Genomic DNA, 25,242 nt, shown 5'->3' on the forward strand with positions numbered 1-25,242 from the left:
AATTATTTGTGTGCTCCTTCCGAAATGTAAAAATAAATGTACAGGAAATATATCAAATATCTACGGAAGACAGCTCTCCACAGTATGATTACACGACTTTAGTACCCTTAGCTGCTTAAGGGTTTTGGTTAGGAAATACCAAGAACAGCTACGCAAAATGATATAGACTGCCAAAGATGCAGTAAAACCTGATAAGCTCAAACTGGCAAGGTGGCTATATGTTACCGCCCTGTCTCGTAGGGGTTGCAGATAAACACAATCATCATAGTTAAAGATAAATAAAATATTTCAAGCATTAGATAAGCATTAAATATGTCAGGTGACATGCATAAATTTGAATGCGACGGAAGTATCTAAACAACAATCTTTGGGACTCAGTTCAAAGCGATTTCTCGTTCATCCTTACAGATTAACTTTTGGAGTTGTGCATTCCACTAAACAATGTAAAATAGTCATGAAAATGGCGATGCTGCGCTTATTAATCGTAATATCGCACCATTAAAATGGCATTTCCTTTCCGACCCCACATTCAGTGCCAAGAAACAACATGCCCCTGCTATCAAAATTCAGGCATCCAAGCAAAAAGTTGTTGGCAGCGGTGGGATTCGAACCCACGCCCCCGAAGAGACTGGTGCCTAAAACCAGCGCCTTAGACCGCTCGGCCACGCTACCGCCATGTGTGGCTAAAATGAATGCCATTGGAATTGCAATGTTTGCTGGCCTGGAACGGCTATAAACAAAGCGCTGAAGAATTATTTGTGTGCTCCTTCCGAAATGTAAAAATTAATGTACAGGAAATATATCAAATATCTACGGAAGACAGCTCTCCACAGTATGATTACACGACTTTAGTACCCTTAGCTGCTTAAGGGTTTTGGTTAGGAAACACCAAGAACAGCTACGCAAAATGATATAGACTGCCAAAGATGCAGTAAAACCTGATAAGCTCAAACTGGCAAGGTGGCTATATGTTACCGCCCTGTCTCGTAGGGGTTGCAGATAAACACAATCATCATAGTTAAAGATAAATAAAATATTTCAAGCATTAGATAAGCATTAAATCTGTCAGGTGACATGCATAAATTTGAAGGCGACGGAAGTATCTAAACAACAATCTTTGGGACTCAGTTCATAGCGATTTCTCGTTCATCCTTACAGATTAACTTTTGGAGTTATGCATTCCACTAAACAATGTAAAATAGTCATGAAAATGGCGATGCTGCGCTTATTAATCGTAATATCGCACCATTAAAATGGCATTTCCTTTCCGACCCCACATTCAAAGAGCCAAGATACAACATGCCCCTGCTATCAAAATTCAGGCATCCAAGCAAAAAGTTGTTGGCAGCGGTGGGATACGAACCCACGCCCCCGAAGAGACTGGTGCCTAAAACCAGCGCCTTAGACCGCTCGGCCACGATACCGCCATGTGTGGCTAAAATGAATGGCATTCCAATTGCAATGTTTGGTGACCTTGAACGGCTATAAACAATGCGCTAAAGAATTATTTGTGTGCTCCTTCCCAAATGTAAATAATATATGTACATGAAATATATCAGATACCTACGGAAGACAGCTCTCCACAGTATGATTACACGACTTTAGTACCCTTAGCTGCTTAAGGGTTTTGGTTAGGAAATACCAAGAACAGCTACGCAAAATGATATAGACTGCCAAAGATGCAGTAAAACCTGATTAGCTCAAACTGGCAAAGTGGCTATATGTTACCGCCCTGTCTCGTAGGGGTTGCAGATAAACACAATCGTCATAGTTAAAGATAAATAAAATATTTCAAGCATTAGATAAGCATTAAATATGTCAGGTGACATGCATAAATTTGAATGCGACAGAAGTATCTAAACAACAATCTTTGGGACTCAGTTCAAAGCGATTTCTCGTTCATCCTTACAGATTAACTTTTGGAGTTGTGCATTCCACTAAACAATGTAAAATAGTCATGAAAATGGCGATGCTGCGCTTATTAATCGTAATATCGCACCATTAAAATGGCATTTCCTTTCCGACCCCACATTCAGTGCCAAGAAACAACATGCCCCTGCTATCAAAATGCAGGCATCCAAGCAAAAAGTTGTTGGCAGCGGTGGGATTCGAACCCACGCCCCCGAAGAGACTGGTGCCTAAAACCAGCGCCTTAGACCGCTCGGCCACGCTACCGCCATGTGTGGCTAAAATGAATGCCATTGCAATTGCAATGTTTGCTGGCCTGGAACAGCTATAAACAAAGCGCTAAAGAATTATTTGTGTGCTCCTTCCGAAATGTAAAAATAAATGTACAGGAAATATATCAAATATCTACGGAAGACAGCTCTCCACAGTATGATTACACGACTTTAGTACACTTAGCTTCTTAAAAGTCTTGATTAGGAAACACCAAGAAGAGCATCGCAAAATGATATAGACTGCCAAATATGCAGTAAAACCTGATTAGCTTAAACTGGCAAGGTGGCTATATGTTACCGCCCGGTTTCGTAGGGGTTGCAGATAAACACAATCATCATAGTTAAAGATAAATAAATATTTCCAGCATTAGATAAGCGTAAATATGTCAGGTGACATGCATAGATTTGAATGCGACGGAAGTATGTAAACAACAATCTTTGGGACTCAGTTCAAAGGGATTTCTCGTTCATCTTTACAGATTAACTTCTGCAGCTGTGCTTTGTGCTGAACAAAGTAACGTAGACATGAAGGTCGTGATGCTGTGCTTATTAATCGTAATATTGCACCATTATAATGGCATTTCCTTTCCGACACCACATTCAAAGAGCCAAGAAACAACATGCCCCTGCTATCAAAATTCAGGCATCCAAGCAAAAAGTTGTTGGCAGCGGTGGGATTCGAACCCACGCCCCCGAAGAGACTGGTGCCTAAAACCAGCGCCTTAGACCGCTCGGCCACGCTACCGCCATGTGTGGCTAAAATGAATGCCATTGCAATTGCAATGTTTGCTGGCCTGGAACAGCTATAAACAAAGCGCTAAAGAATTATTTGTGTGCTCCTTCCGAAATGTAAAAATAAATGTACAGGAAATATATCAAATATCTACGGAAGACAGCTCTCCACAGTATGATTACACGACTTTAGTACACTTAGCTTCTTAAAAGTCTTGATTAGGAAACACCAAGAAGAGCTACGCAAAATCATAGAGACTGCCAAAGATACAGTAAAACCTGATTAGCTTAAACTGGCGAGGTGGCTATATGTTACCGCCCGGTTTCGTAGGGGTTGCAGATAAACACAATCATCATAGTTAAAGATAAATAAATATTTCAAGCATTAGATAAGCGTAAATATGTCAGGTGACATGCATATATTTGAATGCGACGGAAGTATCTAAACAACAATCTTTGGGACTCAGTTCAAAGGGATTTCTCGTTCATCTTTACAGATTAACTTCTGCAGCTGTGCTTTGTGCTGAACAAAGTAACGTAGACATGAAGGTCGTGATGCTGTGCTTATTAATCGTAATATTGCACCATTATAATGGCATTTCCTTTCCGACCTCACATTAAAGAGCCAAGATACAACATGCCGCTGCTATCAAAATTAAGGCATCCAAGCAAAAAGTTGTTGGCAGCGGTGGGATTCGAACCCACGCCCCCGAAGAGACTGGTGCCTTAAACCAGCGCCTTAGACCGCTCGGCCACGCTACCGCCATGTGTCGCTAAAATGAATGGCATTGCAATTGCAATGTTTGCTGGACTGGAACGGCTATAAACAAAGCGCTAAAGAATTATTTGTGTGCTCCTTCCGAAATGTAAAAATTAAATATACAGGAAATATATCAAATATCTACGGAAGACAGCTCTCCACAGTATGATTACACGAATTTAGTACCCTTAGCTGCTTAAAAGTTTTGATTAGGAAACATCAAGAAGAGCTACGCAAAATGATATAGACTGCCAAAGATGCAGTAAAACCTGATTAGCTCAAACTGGCAAAGTGGCTATATGTTACCGCCCTGTCTCGTAGGGGTTGCAGATAAACACAATCATCATAGTTAAAGATAAATAAAATATTTCAAGCATTAGATAAGCATTAAATATGTCAGGTGACATGCATAAATTTGAATGCGACGGAAGTATCTAAACAACAATCTTTGGGACTCAGTTCAAAGCGATTTCTCGTTCATCCTTACAGATTAACTTTTGGAATTGTGCATTCCACTAAACAATGTAAAATAGTCATGAAAATGGCGATGCTCCGCTTATTAATCGTAATATCGCACCATTAAAATGGCATTTCCTTTCCGACCCCACATTCAGAGCCAAGAAACAACATGCCCCTGCTATCAAAATTCAGGCATCCAAGCAAAAAGTTGTTGGCAGCGGTGGGATTCGAACCCACGCCCCCGAAGAGACTGGTGCCTTAAACCAGCGCCTTAGACCGCTCGGCCACGCTACCGCCACGTGTCGCTAAAATGAATGGCAATGCAATTGCAATGTTTGCTGGCCTGGAACGGCTATAAACAATGCGCTAAAGAATTATTTGTGTGCTCCTTCCGAAATGTAAAAATTATATGTACAGGAAATATATCAGATACCTACGGAACACAGCTCTCCACAGTATGATTACATGACTTTAGTACCCTTAGCTGCCTAAGGGTTTTGATTAGGAAACATCAAGAAGAGCTACGCAAAATGATATAGACTGCCAAAGATGTAGTAAAACCTGATTAGCTCAAACTGGCAAGGTGGCTATATGTTACCGCCCGGTCTCGTAGGGGTTGCAGATAAACACAATCATCATAGTTAAAGATAAATAAAATATTTCAAGCATTAGATAAGCATTAAATATGTCAGGTGACATGCATAGATTTGAATACGACGGAAGTATCTAAACAATAATCTTTGGGACTCAGTTCAAAGCGATTTCTCGTTCATCCTTACAGATTAACTTTTGGAGTTGTGCATTCCACTAAACAATGTAAAATAGTCATGAAAATGGCGATGCTGCGCTTATTAATCGTAATATCGCACCATTAAAATGGCATTTCTTTCCGACCCCACATTCAGAGCCAAGAAACAACATGCCCCTGCTATCAAAATTCAGGCATCCAAGCAAAAAGTTGTTGGCAGCGGTGGGATTCGAACCCACGCCCCCGAAGAGACTGGTGCCTTAAACGGGCGCCTTAGACCGCTCGGCCACGCTACCTTTTTTTTTTTTTTTTTTCTTTATTGCCAATCCTCGACATGTCACCACAACACACAGTCCTTAAATGATATACACAGAAACGAAAGAAAAAGACAAAAAGGAAATAATGAATACAAAAACGGAACAAGAAACAGTAATATACACATTCGTTGCCGTCCGCTACTGTGGCATGACATTGTCGTATTAAAATTCCTTGAGCGCTGTCAGGGGTTCAACCCTCGGCAGCCACTCAGGAACAGGCTGTTGCAACTTCTGCACTTCTACATATTTTTCCATACATTCTCGAAAGTATAAACGCGCCGGTCGGGCATCCGGGTCACAATGGTAGCCCGCCATTCTTGCGCGCCATAAACAGTGGAGGCCTGTTAGCATGATAAGGTCGTACGGGAATCCTTCGTCATCATTAACTGCCAGAAACCTGATTCCGTGTGGATCTATCGGTAACTCCTTTTTCAAAGTCCTTTGCAACACGTCCCAGAAGAAAACCCCCTCCCAACAGTGGATGAAGACATGATCTATGCTTTCCGGTTTTTTACAAATGAGGCAGTGGGTTCCCCACGGCATGTAGAACCCACGTTGTTCCAGGAAAATTTTAACAGATAAGGTACCGGTATGTAATTTAAAGAAGAAAGATTTCGTGGCTGGTTGAACTGGCATCATCTTCACCCTTTTCAAGACGTCTAGGCCTGGGCCTCCACTGTACACGGCTCTGTACATGGGTACAAGCAATACACTATCACACAAATCACGGTATAACTTTTTCCGTTTTGCATTCCACAAATATTCACTTGAAAAACGAACACGCAAAAAAGAAACACTATCAACTATTTCCCGAAAGAACCCACGGACAGATCCTGGCATTATTTCGGTACCTACTACAAACTCGGGAAGTGATCTTGAAAGCCTCATTTGGATCACCGTGCGCAGAAATGGGTCGTTTGTATCTCGAAAGAAGAAGAATCTATTCACCAGTTGACGCAAGAAAAGGTGCGCCAACCCCAGACCACCATCCTTCACGCGTCGGAAGAGATTATCTCGGCTGCATCGCTCCCAGCTCGATGCCCACACGAATACAGCGAACACGCGGTGCAGTTTCTGCACATTAATCCGAGAGCACTGTAGGACCTGCATCACGTACCAGATCTTTGTCACGAGAAACGTGTTGCACGCTGTAGCTCGCGCGAACATGGACAAGTGAACGGCGTTCCATCGGTCGGCTTTTTCTTTTACTTCTTTTGTTCGCTCCTTCCAGTATTCGCTACTGTCCTTGTAGGCATCAAGGGGTGCGCCAAGGTACTTAACTGGCGTCGTGACCCAGGTTACGTTGGAAAAGTGGTCTGGTGTGGACGCCCATTCCCCGTGCCAAAACCCCAAACATTTCTGCCAGTTCACGAAGCTATTAGTGGCATTACCAAACTGTCTGACGATACTCACTGCGTTCAATACACTTTGCGTATCTTTACAACATACAGCCACATCGTCAGCATATGCCAATAACTTCACCTCTGCTGCTTGGAGGCAAAATCCCTTAATGTATTCATTTTCAATGATGGCCTGACATAGCGTTTCTATGTAAACACAAAACAGGAGTGGGCTGAGTGGACAACCCTGGCGAACGGAGCGCTTCACGTTAATGGGGGCCCCCAGCATTTGATTAATTATAAGTCTCGTATAGCAACTCCGGTACGCCATGGTCACCCCCTCAGTGATTATGTGGCCAAAATTAACATGTTGAAGGATGGTGAGCAATATCTCGTGAGAAACACAGTCAAATGCTTTCTCCAAGTCTAGCTGGAGGATCGCAACTGCCTCACACATGGCATCACAACACTCCAGCACACACTTCAACTTATGAATGTTAGTAAAGATGGTTCTTCCGCGAATTCCACACGTCTGGTGTGGGCCGACTACATCCTTAATGACTGACTGCATACGCCGTGCCAACACCTTCATCAATATTTTGTAGTCGCAATTAGTAAGCGCAATGGGTCTGTATGATGAAAGTTGCTTGAGCTTTTCGGTGTCTTCTGTTTTCGGTATTAGTACGGTATGGGACTGGCCAAAGGATGGTGGAAGTATTTTCAGTTCGTATGCTTCGTTGTAAACGGCGGTTAAGATATGAGCTAGGTGGCCTTTAAAAGATTTGTACCAGGCGGCACAAAGACCGTCTGGACCTGGCGACTTGCCAGGATTCAGGTCTTCGATGGCCTTCATCACTTCATGTTCTGTTAATGGTCGTTCTAAGGTTTCTTTAACTTCAGACGACAGCTGTGGCATTCGTTGCAAAAATAAATTATTGAAATCGTGCATGTTGACAGGCCTGAATGCAAAAAGTTTTTTGTAATGCTCAAGGAACGCATGCCCTATGTTATTGTTATCGGTTAATACCACCCCTTCATATTCAATGGCCTCAATCTGCTTACGTCTGGAATGTTTTTTTTCTAGTCCCATCGCTCTTTTCGTTGGCGTTTCCCCGCATGTTAGTCTTTCTGCTCTAGCACGCACGAGTGCGCCTCGATAGCGTTCTTCGTCGAACACTTCGAGCTTTTTCTTAACAGCGCGCATATCGTCTTGATAAGCGCCCGGTTGCTTGCATTCCAGCGTCGCCAATTTTGCCAGCAATGTTTTTAAATCCTTTTCACTGGCCTTTTCTTCATAACGCAGTACGCTACTTCTTTCAATTGCTTTCATTTTGATGGTTTGCTTCAACAACTCCCATTCCTCGCCAAACTTTATAGAACTATCCGTTGCAAAAGAATTCAGAGCAGCCACTACCTTTTCATTAAAAGTTTCATCTCGTAGCAGCTCAGAATTCATTTTCCACAGTTCCCAAACGAATTTGTTTCGTTCTTTCTTGCTGCCTACCCTGCATTTTACCAGGCAGTGATCCGAGAATGATATGGCCGTAACTGCATAGCACTGGCATTTTTCTACCAAATCGTATGATAGATAGATCCGGTCTAATCGTGCGTGACTTGTGCCCTGAAAGTGAGTGTACATCACGTCTCGGTCAGCCCGAAAACACTCAGCGACATCTTCTAATTCGAACTCATGTATAATTTGTGCGAGGATATCGCTGCTTTTGTCATAAACTACGCGTCGCGTAGACCTATCCTCAGCATTCAATACGCAGTTGAAATCCCCTACACAGGCTATTGTTTTTTGCACAGAGAAGTGATGCTTTAGGTTCAAAAAGAAAGTTGCCCTCTCTTGCACTGTATTAGGTGCATAAATGCACAACACGCGCCATTTGACATCGCAATAACTGAAATCACAAACGACAAGTCGACCGGAAGTGCACGAGAAGTAACCGTCAATAACCAGTCCTGGAAGCTTCCTCACGAACAACACACATCCCGCCGAAGTCCCTAAGGCGTGGCTCACTACCGTATAGTAGTTGTACGTGAACCTTTGCACCATGCTCCCGGTCTCCTCCTCGCCGTCTACCTTGGTTTCTTGCACGGCTAAAACGTCGAGGTCGTGGTCCACTAGTAGTCTGTAAACCTGACTCTGTTTCTTTTTGGCGGCCAGACCTCGGCCACGCTACCGCCATGTATCGCTAAAATGAATGGCATTGCAATTGCAATGTTTGCTGGACTGGAACGGCTATAAACAATGCGCTAAAGAATTATTTGTGTGCTCCTTCCCAAATGTAAATATTATATGTACAGGAAATATATCAGATACCTACGGAAGACAGCTCTCCACAGTATGATTACACGACTTTAGTACACTTAGCTTCTTAAAAGTCTTGATTAAGAAACACCAAGAAGAGCTACGCAAAATCATAGAGACTGCCAAAGATACAGTAAAACCTGATTAGCTCAACCTGGCAAGGTGGCTATATGTTACCGCCCGGTCTCGTAGGGGTTGCAGATAAACACAATCATCATAGTTAAAGATAAATGAAATAGTTCAAGCATTAAATAAGCGTAATTATGTCAGGTGACATGCATAGATTTGAATGCGACAGAAGTATCTAAACCACAATCTTTGGGACTCAGTTCAAAGGGATTTCTCGTTCATCTTTACAGATTAATTCCTGCAGTTGTGCATTGCGTTGAAAAAAGTAACATAGGCATGAAAAAGGCGATGCTGCGCTTATTAATCGTAATATTGCACCATTAGATTGGCATTTCCTTTCCGACCCCACATTGAAAGAGCCAAGATACAACATGCCGCTGCTATCGAAATTCAGGCATTCGAACCGACGCCCCCGAAAAGACTGGTGCCTAAAACCAGCGCCTTAGACCGCTCGGCCACGCTACCGCCATGTGTGGCTAAAATGAATGGCATTCCAATTGCAATGTTTGGTGACCTTGAACGGCTATAAACAATGCGCTAAAGAATTATTTGTGTGCTCCTTCCCAAATGTAAATATTATATGTACAGGAAATATATCAGATACCTACGGAAGACAGCTCTCCACAGTATGATTACACGACTTTAGTACCCTTAGCTGCTTAAGGGTTTTGGTTAGGAAACACCAAGAACAGCTACGCAAAATGATATAGACTGCCAAAGATGCAGTAAAACCTGATAAGCTCAAACTGGCAAGGTGGCTATATGTTACCGCCCTGTCTCGTAGGGGTTGCAGATAAACACAATCACCATAGTTAAAGATAAATAAAATATTTCAAGCATTAGATAAGCATTAAATATGTCAGGTGACATGCATAAATTTGAATGCGACGGAAGTATCTAAACAACAATCTTTGGGACTCAGTTCAAAGCGATTTCTCGTTCATCCTTACAGATTAACTTTTGGAGTTGTGCATTCCACTAAACAATGTAAAATAGTCATGAAAATGGCGATGCTGCGCTTATTAATCGTAATATCGCACCATTAAAATGGCATTTCCTTTCCGACCCCACATTCAAAGAGCCAAGATACAACATGCCCCTGCTATCAAAATTCAGGCATCCAAGCAAGAAGTTGTTGGCAGCGGTGGGATTCGAACCCACGCCCTCGAAGAGACTGGTGCCTAAAACCAGCGCCTTAGACCGCTCGGCCACGCTACCGCCATGTGTGGCTAAAATGAATGCCATTGCAATTGCAATGTTTGCTGGCCTGGAACAGCTATAAACAAAGCGCTAAAGAATTATTTGTGTGCTCCTTCCGAAATGTAAAAATTAAATGTACAGGAAATATATCAAATATCTATGGAAGACAGCTCTCCACAGTATGATTACACCACTTTAGTACCCTTAGCTGCTGAAAAGTTTTGATTAGGAAACATCAAGAAGAGCTACGCAAAATGATATAGACTGCCAAAGATACAGTAAATCCTGTTTAGCTCAAACTGGCAAGGTGGCTATATGTTACCGCCCGGTTTCGTAGGGGTTGCAGATAAACACAATCATCACAGTTAAAGATAAATAAATATTTCAAGCATTAGATAAGCGTAAATATGTCAGGTGACATGCATAGATTTGAATGCGACGGAAGTATCTAAACAACAATCTTTGGGACTCAGTTCAAAGGGATTTCTCGTTCATCTTTACAGATTAACTTCTGCAGCTGTGCTTTGTGCTGAACAAAGTAACGTAGACGTGAAGGTCGTGATGCTGTGCTTATTAATCGTTATATTGCACCATTATAATGGCATTTCCTTTCCGACCCCACATTCAAAGAGCCAAGATACAACATGCCGCTGCTATCAAAATTCAGGCATCCAAGCAAAAAGTTGTTGGCAGCGGTGGGATTCGAACCCACGCCCCCGAAGAGACTGGTGCCTTAAACCAGCGCCTTAGACCGCTCGGCCACGCTACCGCCATGTGTGGCTAAAATGAATGCCTTTGCAATTGCAATGTTTGCTGGCCTGGAACGGCTATAAACAAAGCGCTAAAGAATTATTAGTGTGCTCCTTCCGAAATGTAAAAATAAATGTACAGGAAATATATCAAATATCTATGGAAGACAGCTCTCCACAGTATGATTACACGACTTTAGTACCCTTAGCTGCTGAAAAGTTTTGATTAGGAAACATCAAGAAGAGCTACACAAAATGATATAGACTGCCAAAGATACAGTAAATCCTGTTTAGCTCAAACTGGCAAGGTGGCTATATGTTACCGCGCGGTTTCGTAGGGGTTGCAGATAAACACAATCATCATAGTTAAAGATAAATAAAATATTTTAATCATGAGATAAGCGTAAATATGTCAGGTGACATGCATGGATTTGAATGCGACGGAAGTATCTAAACAACAATCTTTGGGACTCAGTTCAAAGGGATTTCTCGTTCATCTTTACAGATTAACTTCTGCAGCTGTGCTTTGTGCTGAACAAAGTAACGTAGACATGAAGGTCGTGATGCTGTGCTTATTAATTGTAATAGTGCACTATTACAACGGCATTTCCGTTCCCGCCCCACATTCAAAGAGCCAAGATACGATATGCCGCTGCTATTAAAATTAAGGCGTCCAAACAAAAAGTTTTTGGCAGCGGTGGGATTCGAACCCACGCCCCCGAAGAGACTGGTGCCTTAAACCAGCGCCTTAGACCGCTCGGCCACGCTACCGCCATACGCGCTGGCGCCGGAGCGTGCGACTCGTTGCCTGGAGCCGCTCGCGACGCGTGTCGCGTGGCTTGCTACACGTGTCGCTGGCGGCTGTACGCAACGAGTCGCACGCCACGCGAACTCGTTTTTGTCGTGCCTGTCGCGCCCTCTCCCGGAGCTGGAACAAAACAAGGTCCGGAACCCTGCCCGTGGAGTGTCGCAGTTTGGCGCGAAGTGGATCACGTTCAGCGGCTGTTGACGGCGGCTAGAGTGTACTAGACAATTTAATTGCAGGCTACTGCACGAGACGTTCATTTATGGGTTCCCCAGCCGTTTGATCGCAGACGCTAGTTAGAGCGGGCGTGAGAGAGAAAATCTGGGTCCTTTGCTCCTGGAATATATGACTCAGCCTAGGCACTACGGAGCAGGTTTCTCAGCGCTAGATTGTTTAGAAGCGCTTGAGCGCTTAGTAAAAGTTTATTTACACTGTGTGAAAAAAATTATGATAGTAAACATATGTGCACGTAACTAAACAGGCGATATACGAGTAACGCGTTCACAATTCATTATGGGAGTGTTTCGTGATCTGAGAGAACAGCGGTGACCGAAACGAGGTTGTTTGTAGTCAGAACGGTCTTATACAAGCGCAGGCTTTCGCACATTTCGTAAGTGTTTATTTTTACAGGGTTTGACGGAAGTGCGTGGGAAATGGCGCGTGAAATGGTCTATCACAAGCAGCAGCGCTCTTTAAATCGAAAAGCGTAATAAACGAATCTTTAAGAATGCATAGTCAAGTTGAGTCGGATTTATAGGCGCAGTCACACCGCTGCCGCTCCGAATATAATTTTCCACAGTTTGGAAACTGCATACAGCCTTTCGCTAGTTACATAGAATATCCCGGTTTTGCTCACTGAAACAGGCCGGTAACGCCTGCTGGCAACAAAGGCATCGACAAGCTGAAGTAGTGCACCAATAGACCCCAGAAAGTAATTAAAGGTAAATCGCCGTGTGTTTTCCTCCTCGGTAGCTTCGTGCTACACTTGTATGACAGTTTTCCCTTTGATTAACCTTCGTTTACCTTGGGGGATTCAGAAGAAGTGTTGTGTATGAATGTTTTCCCTTTGATTAACCTTCGTTTACCTTGGGTGGTTCAGAAGAAGTGTTTGGCAATACACAAGCGGGTTTCAAACAGTTTTAATCACTGCTCTATATGTAAATCAAATTTACGTTTAAATGCACAGGACATATCTTACACATGCTTGAGGCATGACAGACATTAGTTGTATTAGAAAAAAAAGAAACATGTCCGTTGCAGTTAACCAACGAAAACACATACACACGCCGCACGAAGACTTGGAAGTCTTGTATTTTTTGTGACTACTTGTAACGGCACATACGTAAGTGTTAAATGAGAGCAATGCACATGTCTACACAAAGTTGCATGCTATCTGATACAAAATTAGAGCGGTATTCTCGTAATATGTGCTAATAATTATTTTAGGGACTACTTCAGAAACCACGATGTGCCAAGCTTTCTCTCCCCTAAGCATCCAGTTTTAATTGCGGAGCTTGGAACCGGGACGCCTAGTATCGGGAAATCGTGACAACCGGCTGGAGCCGCTAACGAATCATCGGCGCCGTTTATCCACGTAGTGACCATGACGCAGCTAAATTGCGGCTACTAGCATTAGTTACATTTACTGTGCGCTTCGGGCGTGCTTTCACTATCGCAGGAATGTTAATGTCTTACGCGAACCTCGTTTGGTTTTCTTTTGCAGGCGGACCACAAATACGTAAGTATGCAATAACACATGCACAATTGTGTTTCTGTATGGGGCCTTACGGTCTCTTAAGCTTATCAGCGCTGTAGAAGTTCGTCATGGCTATTCTGCATTGCTGGAAAATATCTGTTTTCAGTCATTTTTGGAATACTACTCCTATGTGAGAAAAGAAAAAAGCACGAGTAGGAAAACTCTACCGGATTTTTTTTTTTTTGTAATACTAAAGCACACGCAACATTTACAGTGAAATTACACTTCCGCATATTCAGATCTCGGGAGAAACCACCAGAGGTAATGATTTCTTTATATATAGAGAGAGAAAGTACTGCCTCACTATATACTTATGTAAAGTTAAATTCTGTGAAGCCAGCAAACAATGAGACCGAGTGCGGTATAGGGGAAATTATCTGCAGTTTTTATATGAATTACAGAAATGATAAATAAATGAAAATGAAGGTTGATGAAAAAATAACTGCAGGTGGCATACGAAGCCACGTCATCGCATTATGCGTACGGTGCTCTTACCAACTTAACTACCGCGGCGCTGTTTTCCCGTCAACTTTCTGGAGTATTCATGTTTATCTGTTAGAACTTACCCTCGGAGTATTAACGAGCACCACGTTTGGCGCCCATGGTAGTGCATGCCGAACATCCTATCTACCGCATGCGTCACCACATGAAAAAACAACTTGCCGCAGGTGGGGAACGATCCGACGCCTTCGCTCGATCCATCGTTCACCACCTGCGGCAAGTTGCTTTCCTAGCGACTTTCATTGTCATTAATTTATCATTTCTTTAATTCAGTTAGTAAGTACAAGTAATTTCTCCTATGTTGTTCTTTGTGTCCTTGTTGGCTTCTTATGAATTATAAAAATCGGGCCCTAAGGTTAACGCCTTTTCTTCTCGTTCACACACACACACACATATATATATATATATATGTAATCTTGTCGTACGTGAAGAGAAGAGCTGCACCTAAGGCAGTGGGTGGCAAACAAATGAAAGTGCTCTTTTCAAATGTGCCTAAATGATCGTTATTGCTATCATGGCCGTACACATAATAATTGGAGGCAAATAATTTTCTAGCGCAATAACGGAACAAGCAAATAGACAAAACGCAAGGCAAAACACTCTCTTTTGTCTTCTCTATTTGTCCCATTCTTGCGCCGGAAGATAGCACGACAATGGGGAACCCAGAAGCAACGACAGTAGCTTATGTTTATTTGCAATCTTTCTTCAAACATTTCAGACATCATTCATTTGCCCAGTACTCTCTCTGGTACACAATGAACATGTCCCGTCACGTTATTCATTGTTCACAACTGTTCAGCGACATTAGCACACTGATGAACCTCAGCGCTTCAGTTATTTTCTTGTCTGTCTCCACATCTTGAGAACGCTTATCTTTTAGCTCACGTTTCAGCCTTATAGATAAGGCTCAAGGGGCAAGATACGGCGATTGAGTAAAGGGTTAGGCAAGACAGCGTTGTGAAATCATTTTTTTTTTTTTGTCTGAAAGTGCTGCAGTCTCAATGCTAATTGTGGGTGGTAACATCATGATGCCCGAGCCACTTGCCGGATCGAGTTCCGAAAGTTGTGGAGTTTTCTTCAAACTGCATCCCGCGACCGTTTGGGCACTTCAACATAAAAATGCCGGCTGCTTGCCTGAACCTCGTGGTTCAAATTGGAAAGAAACGAGATCTTTGATAATAAAAAATTTCCCAGTAGAGAACACAGCTTGATGCACACATTTTCCATGACATTCACCATCTAAAAAGGAAAGCACACGGTGACAGAAGCTCAATATAAATCGAAGCCAGCGAGCAGACAAAACTTCTTGCGAGGAGCTGCTTGGTGTGCCGATGGCGACTGTAGTGTGGCGCACACTTCCGCGTCCCTCCCACCTGCCTTAAAAGAAAGAAGAGGTTTCGTTACTTTTAGATTCGTCTCGTACGCCATACCGGCAAGCCTAGCCCAACAGCACATTCTTGTGAAGTTATTAGAGAGGATATTTAGGCAGATAATTATGTTAGGGAACGAAGGAGAATGGGGATGAAAGAGAGGAAAGCTACCGGGAGCCTTTTTGAGGTGGATGTTAACAATATACTTCTCTTGCTTTTAAATCTATCGGCATCTGAGCTACCATACGCTGTATGGTGTCAAAAAGCGTCGCGCGTTTGTGATAAGCAACTGCTGACAGAAAAAAAAAAGAAAGAAAGCGGTAGTTGGCAAGCATGCTTCTGTCACAGTAACCTATTGCTGATTGCTAATACTAATTTCTACAGCTAACTGTTATTTCTAATTGCTATAATTAGTGAATTATGAGCAAGAGTGAGCTAGAATCAAGTTTGGCTGTAAGAGCCCTGTCTAACCGGCTCTTATTTAAGCCACATTCGCTATTTCTACGCGGGAACTCGTCGATACGGTAAGGACTCTATGCAGCCTCATGTGGTCGTCTAGCATCGGCTTTACATTGTTTTTTTTTCAGCTGCATGTATACCTGTAGAAAACTATAACCAAGGTAACCTAGCTGTTTCACGTAAGCGCTCCAATGAAATTCGTTCGCCGGCTAAGGTTGTGTAGCGCGAATAGAAGGAAAGAAAGAAAGAAAGAAAGAAAGAAAGAAAGAAAGAAAGAAAGAAAGAAAGAAAAAAAGAAAGAAAGAAAGAAACTGCAGATCCAACGCAGACGTTAGAATCTATGTGGAGCGAAGTATTCGTCAAGAGTATACCTTCAATCCTATATAACTTATACAACTTACGGCGAAACATATAATCAGGTTTCGGCTTTCATTCTATGGAGCGTTTGTGTTTATCTACTACAAAATTAACAATACCGTGATCACACGGCACTCTCGTGCAATTTTTATTTACATGCTTTACATCGGTCACAAGCTCTGCCGAACTATCAGGCGCATCCAGAGTGCAATATGTCCACGCAGGCGATGGGATTTGGACGAAGGCGACGTATTCCGAGGAAGGAATGATGATGACAGGTGTACAGGCGCAGATGAGTAAGATGCATGCGTAAATACGTTTAAAGGTTTTGTGCCTCCTGTGTCACCGTGGCACACACCTATAGTTCTGGAGGATTGGCCAAGAATAAGCACATGCGCAGTAGCATATACTGAATTATTAAAACGAAGAATATCAAGTAAATCAAATAATATATTGAATATAATGCTTTAATTAAATAAGAAGTAAGTGGGATTCAGAGATACCTATGAACCGACGCTATATCTTTAGCTGTTATGTAATTTTCTTTATTCCGCAGAACAAAGAGGCGCTTGGTTGGTTGGTTCGAGTACAGGGATTATATAGGTTCATTCGCTGGTATTTGCATTCAGCACTCACATAACCTCGTTATATCAACAAGAATTATCGCCAAGGTACTGACCGATCTGGCAGTAGACAGGCGAAACCCGGGAGGGTGGGAAAAGTAGGCTTCGCTTTCAAAACAATGCCCGTGTGCATCGTCTGTGTAAAACTAAATGTCTTGCCTGTTCTCGCTGTGCAACTTCAGTTTTTCAATAAGCACTACGTAATAGATCGTTGTGCCAGTGGGCGCGCAGCTCTCGCTGTCCTCGAATCTCGCTGTCGGGCTCCAACGCAGTGAAGTGGAAGATCTTGCAGTCCGAGGTTCGCGAGGTAGTCGAGCGTCCAGGCGGCGATGGAAGTGAGGGCCAGTGCCTCGTGGTGTGCTTCTACGACCCCACCGCGAGCGAATGGGACGCCAGCGTGGTGATGGACCTGGAGAGAGCCCCGTTCTCGGAGGCCTGCACTCACCTGGTCTACTCGGACGTAGTAATCGACAAAGACGCGGGAGGGGTCCTAGATTTCCGCAGGGCGGACCTGGCCATCAGTGAGCTCACACTGAACGACTGGATTGATTGATTGATTGATTGATTGATTCATTGATCGATCGATCGATCGATTGATTGATTGATTGACTAACTGATTGATTGATTGATTGATTGATTGATTGATTGATTGATTGATTGATTGATTGATTGATTGATTGATTGATTGATTGATTGATTGATTGATTGATTGATTGATTGATTGATTGATGTTAAAATGAGAAACTGTGAGTCCTTCCGATTCCCCGCAACCACTCTGGACACACCCGATGTCAACAACTGTGCTGCACCTGTGTGATGCCCGTCATGGACCGATTCGCAGATGTCGACAACGTCATAACTACAAACTGAAGCAAATAACTGAACAGAATGCATTGCAGGTTTCTCAGTATGCTGTCAAGCTAACTAGTATTGACTTGCATACTGTCTGTAACAACCTTCGTGGCACACTTTGTACCACCCGCACTTGGGGTATTCTTCATCGTCATATACAATCTGGAATGTCGCGCTCAGTTGGCTCAGACGGTACTAGATATATTTGCCGCTCACTACAAGAAACATGCATGGCTGACAGAGAATGCGTGGGGCACCTGCAGTAGCGTTAGGTTCCTGCTCCCGATACCCCAGTATATCGGGACTATTCTGGTCAACACAATAATCTAGGCTACTTAGATGGCTCGATCACTCACACGGAGCTTAAAGCAGCACTAAATTCGATAAGGTGCAATGCAGTCTCTGGCACGAAAAATATTCAATGTACCTTTGTACATAACTTTACTCAGCCGGATTTTCGCTAACTTATCACCTACCTAAATGAAGTCTAGAAAAGCGGGGCACTTCCACCTATACGGAAATAGACTACCGTAGTTCGAATCCCTAAACCTCGCAAACCTCTAGATAGTCGGCATTTGTGTTGTCCGTTAATCTCTATTATGCAGAGAACGAGTGCAGAGAAGGGGTGCGCTGGTCTTGGCTGGTTGGCACGTAGTTGTAGCTGCACGCAGCTGGGCTGCGTAGCTGTTTGTTAAAACGTGGCATTAACTGTTTGTTAAAAACGTGGCAGCTTGCTATGATGATGCACCCGATGGGGTGATTTCATTGCTATCCCGGCGCGGATGCCGTGTTTTTGTTGGTTTTCTGCGCTGAGCCTATGTTTTGTATGTACTGCATTCCCCAGCATTAAACCAGGGGTTGTTAGATCCGCGCCTTGTCTATCACTCTCACTTCATCTCGTTCGAGCGCTGTTTGTTCCCGCCCCCGAGTTTCACTTCTTTTGTTCGTAACTCGCAACATGCTTGGTACTTCAACGAGATGTTAAACACTATGCCTCACATAGTTCACTGAAGTGACGGGTGAAAAGCAACTACATGCCTCGCACAGCGCGGAAAAATGGGGAGAAGGCGAGCATTCAGCAAGTACTATATTGAAAATACATTAACCTACACACTTCAAACTTCGGTAACACGTCCCTTATAGAGCTAGGCGGCCACCATTTCTGCTAAGTATGATATCTCCGGTGTTGTTGGCGCTTCTCCGGAAGCGGGGAAACTTTTGAAGCGTGTTATATAACGCCTCTTAAATGATTCAAAAATGAGGGTGTGTGAGTTTTTCTTAACCGATAACTGACGCACACAGGTCAAAATTTCCCATCACATTGTTCATGGTATTCGTCGCGTTCCCTTAAAATTCAAACTTCGTCAATGATCTAATTCTTCTTTTTTGCTTTCTGAAACCCGTGAGGACAGGCGTATAATCTTCTTTTGAACTTTGTCGTAAAACGTCGATTTGTGCCCAATATCAAGCTTACTGTTACGCTAGGTTTGCAGTACGTGGTGCTGAAATTGTAAGTTGGTTATTGTTATGATTCTCACGAGTTTACAAAGCCAGAAAGAACTCGAAGCCATTCGAGCCATGCTGAAGTAAGATCAGCCTGCATAAATGGCTGCTGCTCCGAATTCGCGACGGAAATCGCTCACGCCGTGCGCAGAGCTGCTGCCCAAGTTCATGGAACAGGCGACAAACACAAAGACCACCGTGTTGGCCGAGCTGCGGTCTCGCAATCCAAGGGACACCGAGAGCATAGAGGCGACCCTTTTCCCTTCGGAGTCGCCGAAACTCGACATGTTCGCCAGCGCCATGCAGGCCTTCCTGGAGAGCTACGGCTTCTCGGGACTAAGCCTGGACGTCTACAACCCTTCCAGCAAACTTGACAGTAGTAACCATTACATGCAAATGATCAAGGTGAGTCCTGGAACAGCGTGCAAATGCGTAATGCAGCACAAGTTCGTTATTACGTCCCTCGGCATACTGCGCTTTCCCGGTTATAACATTGCCGAAGACGCGTTCCCGTATTCTGCACGCTCAGTATATACGGCACGCTCAGCGTTACGCGTCGCCAGTTCCCCCAAAAGTGTTATTTAAGACCAGTGATCCGCTTTCTCTAAAAGCGGCGCTGCCTCGTAGATTACATTGTTCATAGAGAGAACGGGGAAATTTATTAATGGTGTATTCGATTGGTCACGCTCTGATCCTTTTTGTTTAGAAGCGACAGATGCATAGGTCGCTTGAAATCCAAGCGAGGCTCTAACTTTCCGATCGAACGTTTTCTTTACGCTATCTCGGAGCAAGCATAATGTTAGCTTTGGCACCGTGGTGTGGCTCCACTGAACGTTCAAGCCCGACATCGACAAGCGTCGGCATCTGGCTTCGACACATTGCCCCCGCAGAAAAAACGCCTTGCAGAGCTAGTTATTGCGTAAACGTGACAGATTTCATCGGAACTATACTTCCGACGAAACTCTTAGGCGCCGGATTAGCACGAGCAGATGCCTTGCTCTCCATGTATCAACCTTCACTTCGACGTGACACAATAATACATTGCCGCCCCTGTTCGGCGTAAGCAGGCCACAGCGCCGCTGAAAGAAGCCACAACCGGGGGAAAGCAATGTCACAGCGAGCTATTGTCACGGCCAGTCTGCAATGCGTACGCGCCACGCGCGTGCACTCTAGTCCAACTGTGCTGTCGCTGCGGCCGCGTTGGCACACCGGTCGCCAGGCGCGGTTACCACTGTTACCACTAGGCGGTCCCATGACCGTCTAGTGACCAAACCTCCCTGCGCTTCCAGTTTGGAGTATACATGCACGTAAAGTGCATGTATACAGCTAATATTTGATCTTGTCGTTTCGTCTTTTGTGTGTTCGTATGTGTGTTTGTTCGTGCGTGCGCGTGTGCGTTCGTGCGTGCGCGTGTGTGTTTGTGCGTGCGTGTTTGCATCCCGAGAAGGTTAGGGCATATCACATCCGCAATCACCACTCTGATGACTTTGCTTCACAAATTTGTTCAATTCGGCGCTTTTTCAGGGTCTGAAACCAGGCTTGTCCCAGCACAAGTACTTACTGGCAGCGAATGTGTATTTCACCAAAGGTTTCAACGATGGACTTGACTACAAAGAACTCGTGAAGTGAGCATTCATATGCGTTTTCTCTAGGTGTTAATCGTGATCCCGGTGGGAAATCAACGCAGCACGTTTCTCACTTGCTTCGTGATAAAATCAATGTTTAACCTCCCTCACGCTTATACTTGCAATGCGTCATGATTCCCAAGCAACTCAGTAAGGGCTCGTTTGTTCGACATAGTTCTGTAAGCTGAAGTGTCAAATACAGAAAAACGCACGGAACAGCAGTCTTAAAGGGACACTAAAGTGAAAATTGATTTCTTCTGCATCAGTAAATTTCCGTTCTACAATACCAAAAACACTCTTACAACGATAAGGCGTTTGGTAAGCCAGAAAAAGCACAAGAACGAAATACGGGTGGCGACGCCTACTTATGTTCCCGCACCTGGGGGCTGTGACGTCTTGGATTCTGATGGCATCTTCTAGGGCCTACTAATTATATATAGCGGTACGGATTGACTACATTGTATTCTAAAGGAAGCAAATATTAAACATGGCAAGTTTCGGGAACCTTTATTCAGCCAACGCGGCCCAAATGCGAAAACATACTTTGGAATCCCTGACGTCACGCTGACGTACCGGCGCTGGGGTTTCGGCGCGAAATTCAAATACTGATACTTGCACCTTCATTTTCTCATCCAATAATCAAACTATTTTTTGTGAAATGACTGCCTGCAGGGTTCTCAAACAATGCTTGATTAATCTAAACTGATTTATTGTTTCGCTTATTTGCCCTTTATTTGCCCTTTATTTCGAGCCATACGTTGCAATCGGACCGCATTGACGATGTTCTTATGCGAGGTGTCCACTGCTTTTCTTGTTCCAGTTTCAGTCGATTTCTTCCATTACACACCTAGCGGCGGTGTCTGAGTGGCTGTCGTCCCGTTGCTACGAGGTCGACTGTTCCATTCTCAGCCGAGGAGGCTACATTCCGATTCGGGCGTATTGCAAGAACTAGTAGACTTAGGACAATATAGCAGGACGTCATATAATGAAGTGGTCGTCAAAATTGATTCCGAGTCTGTCACCCCGCCCACTTTACACCACTTGTTGTATTACATCGATTTTCCACTCTTAATAAGCGCAGGGTATTCAAATTAGCGCACGCTTTGTATGTCTATACCCTGACCTTTGTCGCTTTCGCAATGGCATTGCGAACTCACCTTGGTTGCTGAGTGGCTATGGTGTTGGGCTGCTGAGCACGAGGTCACGGGATGGAATCCCGGCCACGGCGGCCGCATTTCGATGCGGCGAAATGCGAAAACACCCGTGCACTTAGATTTAGGTTCACGTTAAAGAACCCCAGATGGTCGAAATTTCCGGAGTCCACCACTACGGCGCGCCTCATAATAAGTGGATTTGGCAAGCAAAACCCTATAATTTAATGGCATTGCGAAAGAAAGGCGTATTATCACGCGCTAACTGGAATGTATAACGATATACTTGTATACAAAAAAGATCGCTAGCGTGGCCATTTTTTTCGGTCTAGTGTAGTACGTGAGGCTTCCAAATGTCTTGCGTGGATAAAGTTTTCAAAAACGGTCAACGGAAACGTACAAGGCTGTAAAAGGCTATGGCCTGTTTTTTCATAGATATGCATACTAGAGAATAACGAAAATCTGCACCCTTTGGTGTAGACCGCACACATAAGATTTTGGGACTGTGCGCGCGTGAGCAATTCTGTATGAACTAGTTGTTTTCTTTCGCGTTCGCCACACTGCACACTTATTCGACTTGTGTAAGACGTTTCAAATTTGCGCTCTCCAACAGAAACGTCGACATACTTATCATGGGCACTCACAACCTGATCAAGGATGACAAGATAACTGCATTCCCGAGCCCTCTGTACGGGCCGAAGCCAAGCGACATCTCTTGGGTGCGTCCGAACAACTGTCACCCGCGTGCTGCGATTTGATCGGTTCTTAAGGGACACCTAAGAGCGACTGCGAAACTGTTTATAGCAGTGAAATATTGTTTAGAAACTCTAGTTAAATTCATTTGGCGGTAAAGTGCTGGAGGATTCTGCCTTAGGCCTATACGTACAGCCTATGTATATACGTGAGGCACAAGGCTCTCTTTCTTCAGATTTGCCATCCAATACCTTCTCTGCGTCTAAGACAATGTAAAATAAATAAATAAATAAATAAATAAATAACTTGCCTTCATTAAATCTTGGGACACTCTACGCAAACTCACGCCTGAGACAGGGCAGTTCTACTCTGTTTCCATGCAAATATCTATTACACGCGTGACAGAAGCTGTGTTGTAAAATAGAAACGGTTTTGGGTGTTCATTGTACCTGTAAGAACCGTATAAAAAAAAATTTCGTTTATTCTTGAGGCGCGTAAGCAACTTCAGGCCTTCTCGTTGTGTTTTTGGTGGCACCCATGTTCTGATGCAATATATCGTAGTTGGATTATGTCCAGTAGGCTCGGTCTGCTTTGTTCTTCGGCCTGCGCCGTTTCTTCTGGGGAGAGCCGTTCTCCCCGTCAGCAGAGATAACGTCGTAGCTGCCGTCAGATAACCAGTGCAGATAAGCAGTAGCCACGCGAACTGGTATTCTCGTAAAACGCAGAGCGTACGAAACCAGCTCTGGAAATGCGCCGCGCAGAATAAAAAAAGAAAAGGAAAATAAAAGTAAAAAAGGAAGGTGCACAATGAAAACAAAAAATAAAGTGGGCGTTGTTATGACGTGAATGTCACGTGGGTCCTGCGCTTCGATAAGGGAGAAGCCTGAGGCGGAGTCACTTGCGAACGCTGGTAGAGGGAGTGAGAAAATAAACTGTTTTAGTTTAGCGTGTTTAGGGTAATAACTGGCTTGCGGAATGCTAGGCTCGAAAAGTTAACCAACCCATAGCGTTTTGAGCACACAAGATATTTTTCAGATTTAACGTTAGCGGCTTTTGCGCGGTTTACGTAAATATCGTGGCAACGTGGCGGCAGTTCCGGCCCAACGTTTGCAACTGAATTTGGCGTTGCCGTTGTGGAACTCACTTCGTTCGTAGCAAATCACTGTGTAAAACGGCTACCGCTCAGTCTCAGGCCTGTTCGACGGTATATTATTAGGGATAACGCTGCGGAGTTTTCTAGGTCGCTTCTCATTTCGAACGCTCCGAAATCTAACAAGACAAGCTTGCGGGATCGCAGCGCCACTTATCGGCGAGGTCGTGAGCTAGGCGCGGGACGTCTCGCTTGTACATACTGTTAAGAACGGCCAGCTGCAGTGCAAGTTTGCCAGCCAGTTACGCCAGCGGTGGTAACCTCATCTTGGAATGCCGCCGCCAACCTCTAGCCTCGTCGCCGTTGCGAGTGAAGGAGTTCGACGAAGCCCCTCTGACGTCTGCTCCGGACCTTTACACCTGTGTGTGTGTGCGGCACGTGTATGGAAGCCCTCATCCTCCTCCAAGTCGACAGCTCTCATCCTCCAAAAGGGCGGGTCATATTGAATAACGTCGAACTATGACGCCGAGCAGAGAGCTCATAAGCAGCAATTGCCGGCTGCTAGTGTGTGCTCGTTGTAGTGCTAGAGATGTACTAGTGAGCTGCGTGCTCGTTGTCATGCTCGAAATGTACTCGTAAGCTGTGTGCTCGTAAGCTGTTTGCTGTATGTTTGTCTTGCGGGCTCCATTTGGGAGTCACGCTAGACTGTCGATGTATGTCTTGTCTAAGATGTAAATAATGTAAATAAAACCTGCTCGCCTAATCCTGTCGCCCCAAGGTTCTCCCGACAACTACGACCGCTCCAATCCCGACAATACTCATTTCACTGCCCATCGGCAGGCACGAAAAGCACAAGTACGACGCGCTTATGGCTCCGATTGCGCTGTTTCTCGCACTCTTCGAAAGCACACGCCAGGCTTGGCGAGTAAGTAAATGACTTGTGAGCGCCATGTATGCGAAATTTTGGGCACGATCCCATTGGACCATCAACGTCCTACAGATGTCCTGCAGAGATCCGAAAAGGGGCATTCGGACGTCCCCAGGACACATCTAAGAAGCCTGTGGAGACCATTCTTGGATCTCCATGGGATCGTCCCATGCACGCGAATTGGCGTTCATAGAAACGTCCCACGAACGTCATATTGGAAAATTCGGACGTCCAAGAGATGTTCGAATATGAATTATTTTTATTGCATAATCCCGAGTATAGGGACATTTTTGTCAGGATGTAGGACGCTTCTGGGACGTTCTGTGTTACCAATCGTCCAAAGTACGTTTGTGGGACATTTGGTTGTGGATTCAGGTCATCCACAGGGCGTCCATGTATTAATTATAAGTGACTATAATTAGGACGTTCCTCAATATAATGACAACGACAACAACAACCACAAGAACAACAATGCAGTGGGGCGTCGCCCCTGAGTTCGTCTCGTCACAATGCTCCGTGCACTGTGTCGGACGCGCAGGACAACGTCATCGACACCGTGGTGACCGCCACCGGCAGCACGGATCGCCTGGTGGCCAGCATC

The 25,242-nt window shown here is 44.3% G+C and overlaps 1 protein-coding gene and 10 non-coding genes across 11 annotated transcripts; 1 reads left to right on the plus strand and 10 right to left on the minus strand.

Annotated features, from left to right (window-relative positions):
* Positions 1-590: 590 nt before the first annotated feature.
* Positions 591-672, minus strand: TRNAL-UAG (transfer RNA leucine (anticodon UAG)). The gene has a single exon. It is a non-coding gene; the product is annotated as a tRNA-Leu (tRNA).
* Positions 673-1,342: 670 nt separating this feature from the next.
* Positions 1,343-1,427, minus strand: TRNAL-UAG (transfer RNA leucine (anticodon UAG)). Its single transcript has one exon. It is a non-coding gene; the product is annotated as a tRNA-Leu (tRNA).
* A 666-nt stretch (positions 1,428-2,093) lies between these two features.
* On the minus strand, positions 2,094-2,175 carry TRNAL-UAG (transfer RNA leucine (anticodon AAG)). The gene has a single exon. It is a non-coding gene; the product is annotated as a tRNA-Leu (tRNA).
* A 668-nt stretch (positions 2,176-2,843) lies between these two features.
* Positions 2,844-2,925, minus strand: TRNAL-UAG (transfer RNA leucine (anticodon AAG)). Its single transcript has one exon. It is a non-coding gene; the product is annotated as a tRNA-Leu (tRNA).
* Positions 2,926-3,592: 667 nt separating this feature from the next.
* Positions 3,593-3,674, minus strand: TRNAL-AAG (transfer RNA leucine (anticodon UAG)). The gene has a single exon. It is a non-coding gene; the product is annotated as a tRNA-Leu (tRNA).
* A 669-nt stretch (positions 3,675-4,343) lies between these two features.
* Positions 4,344-4,425, minus strand: TRNAL-AAG (transfer RNA leucine (anticodon UAG)). Its single transcript has one exon. It is a non-coding gene; the product is annotated as a tRNA-Leu (tRNA).
* A 668-nt stretch (positions 4,426-5,093) lies between these two features.
* On the minus strand, positions 5,094-5,175 carry TRNAL-AAG (transfer RNA leucine (anticodon UAG)). The gene is given in 2 exon segments: positions 5,094-5,127; positions 5,138-5,175. It is a non-coding gene; the product is annotated as a tRNA-Leu (tRNA).
* A 4,940-nt stretch (positions 5,176-10,115) lies between these two features.
* TRNAL-UAG (transfer RNA leucine (anticodon UAG)) lies at positions 10,116-10,197 on the minus strand. Its single transcript has one exon. It is a non-coding gene; the product is annotated as a tRNA-Leu (tRNA).
* Positions 10,198-10,866: 669 nt separating this feature from the next.
* Positions 10,867-10,948, minus strand: TRNAL-AAG (transfer RNA leucine (anticodon AAG)). Its single transcript has one exon. It is a non-coding gene; the product is annotated as a tRNA-Leu (tRNA).
* A 669-nt stretch (positions 10,949-11,617) lies between these two features.
* TRNAL-AAG (transfer RNA leucine (anticodon AAG)) lies at positions 11,618-11,699 on the minus strand. The gene has a single exon. It is a non-coding gene; the product is annotated as a tRNA-Leu (tRNA).
* Positions 11,700-19,311: 7,612 nt separating this feature from the next.
* On the plus strand, positions 19,312-24,179 carry LOC126544956 (uncharacterized). Its single transcript, XM_050192533.3, has 3 exons — positions 19,312-19,559; positions 20,679-20,779; positions 22,544-24,179. The coding sequence occupies exons 1-3, from the start codon at positions 19,323-19,325 to the stop codon at positions 22,686-22,688; spliced, it is 483 nt and encodes a 160-aa protein (XP_050048490.3). The 5' UTR covers positions 19,312-19,322; the 3' UTR covers positions 22,689-24,179.
* Positions 24,180-25,242: the final 1,063 nt, after the last annotated feature.

Source organism: Dermacentor andersoni, chromosome 3, assembly GCF_023375885.2.
Source record: "Dermacentor andersoni chromosome 3, qqDerAnde1_hic_scaffold, whole genome shotgun sequence".
In the NCBI taxonomy this organism is placed as follows: domain Eukaryota; kingdom Metazoa; phylum Arthropoda; class Arachnida; order Ixodida; family Ixodidae; genus Dermacentor; species Dermacentor andersoni.

Bases quoted from the DNA above. Each gene is read 5' to 3' on its own strand.
- LOC126544956 (XM_050192533.3), top strand. From the start codon at position 19,323: ATGGAACAGGCGACAAACACAAAGACCACCGTGTTGGCCGAGCTGCGG. The intron at 19,560-20,678 runs GTGAGTCCTGGA...GCGCTTTTTCAG, and splicing joins ATTACATGCAAATGATCAAG to GGTCTGAAACCAGGCTTGTC. The intron at 20,780-22,543 runs GTGAGCATTCAT...GCTCTCCAACAG, and splicing joins GACTACAAAGAACTCGTGAA to AAACGTCGACATACTTATCA.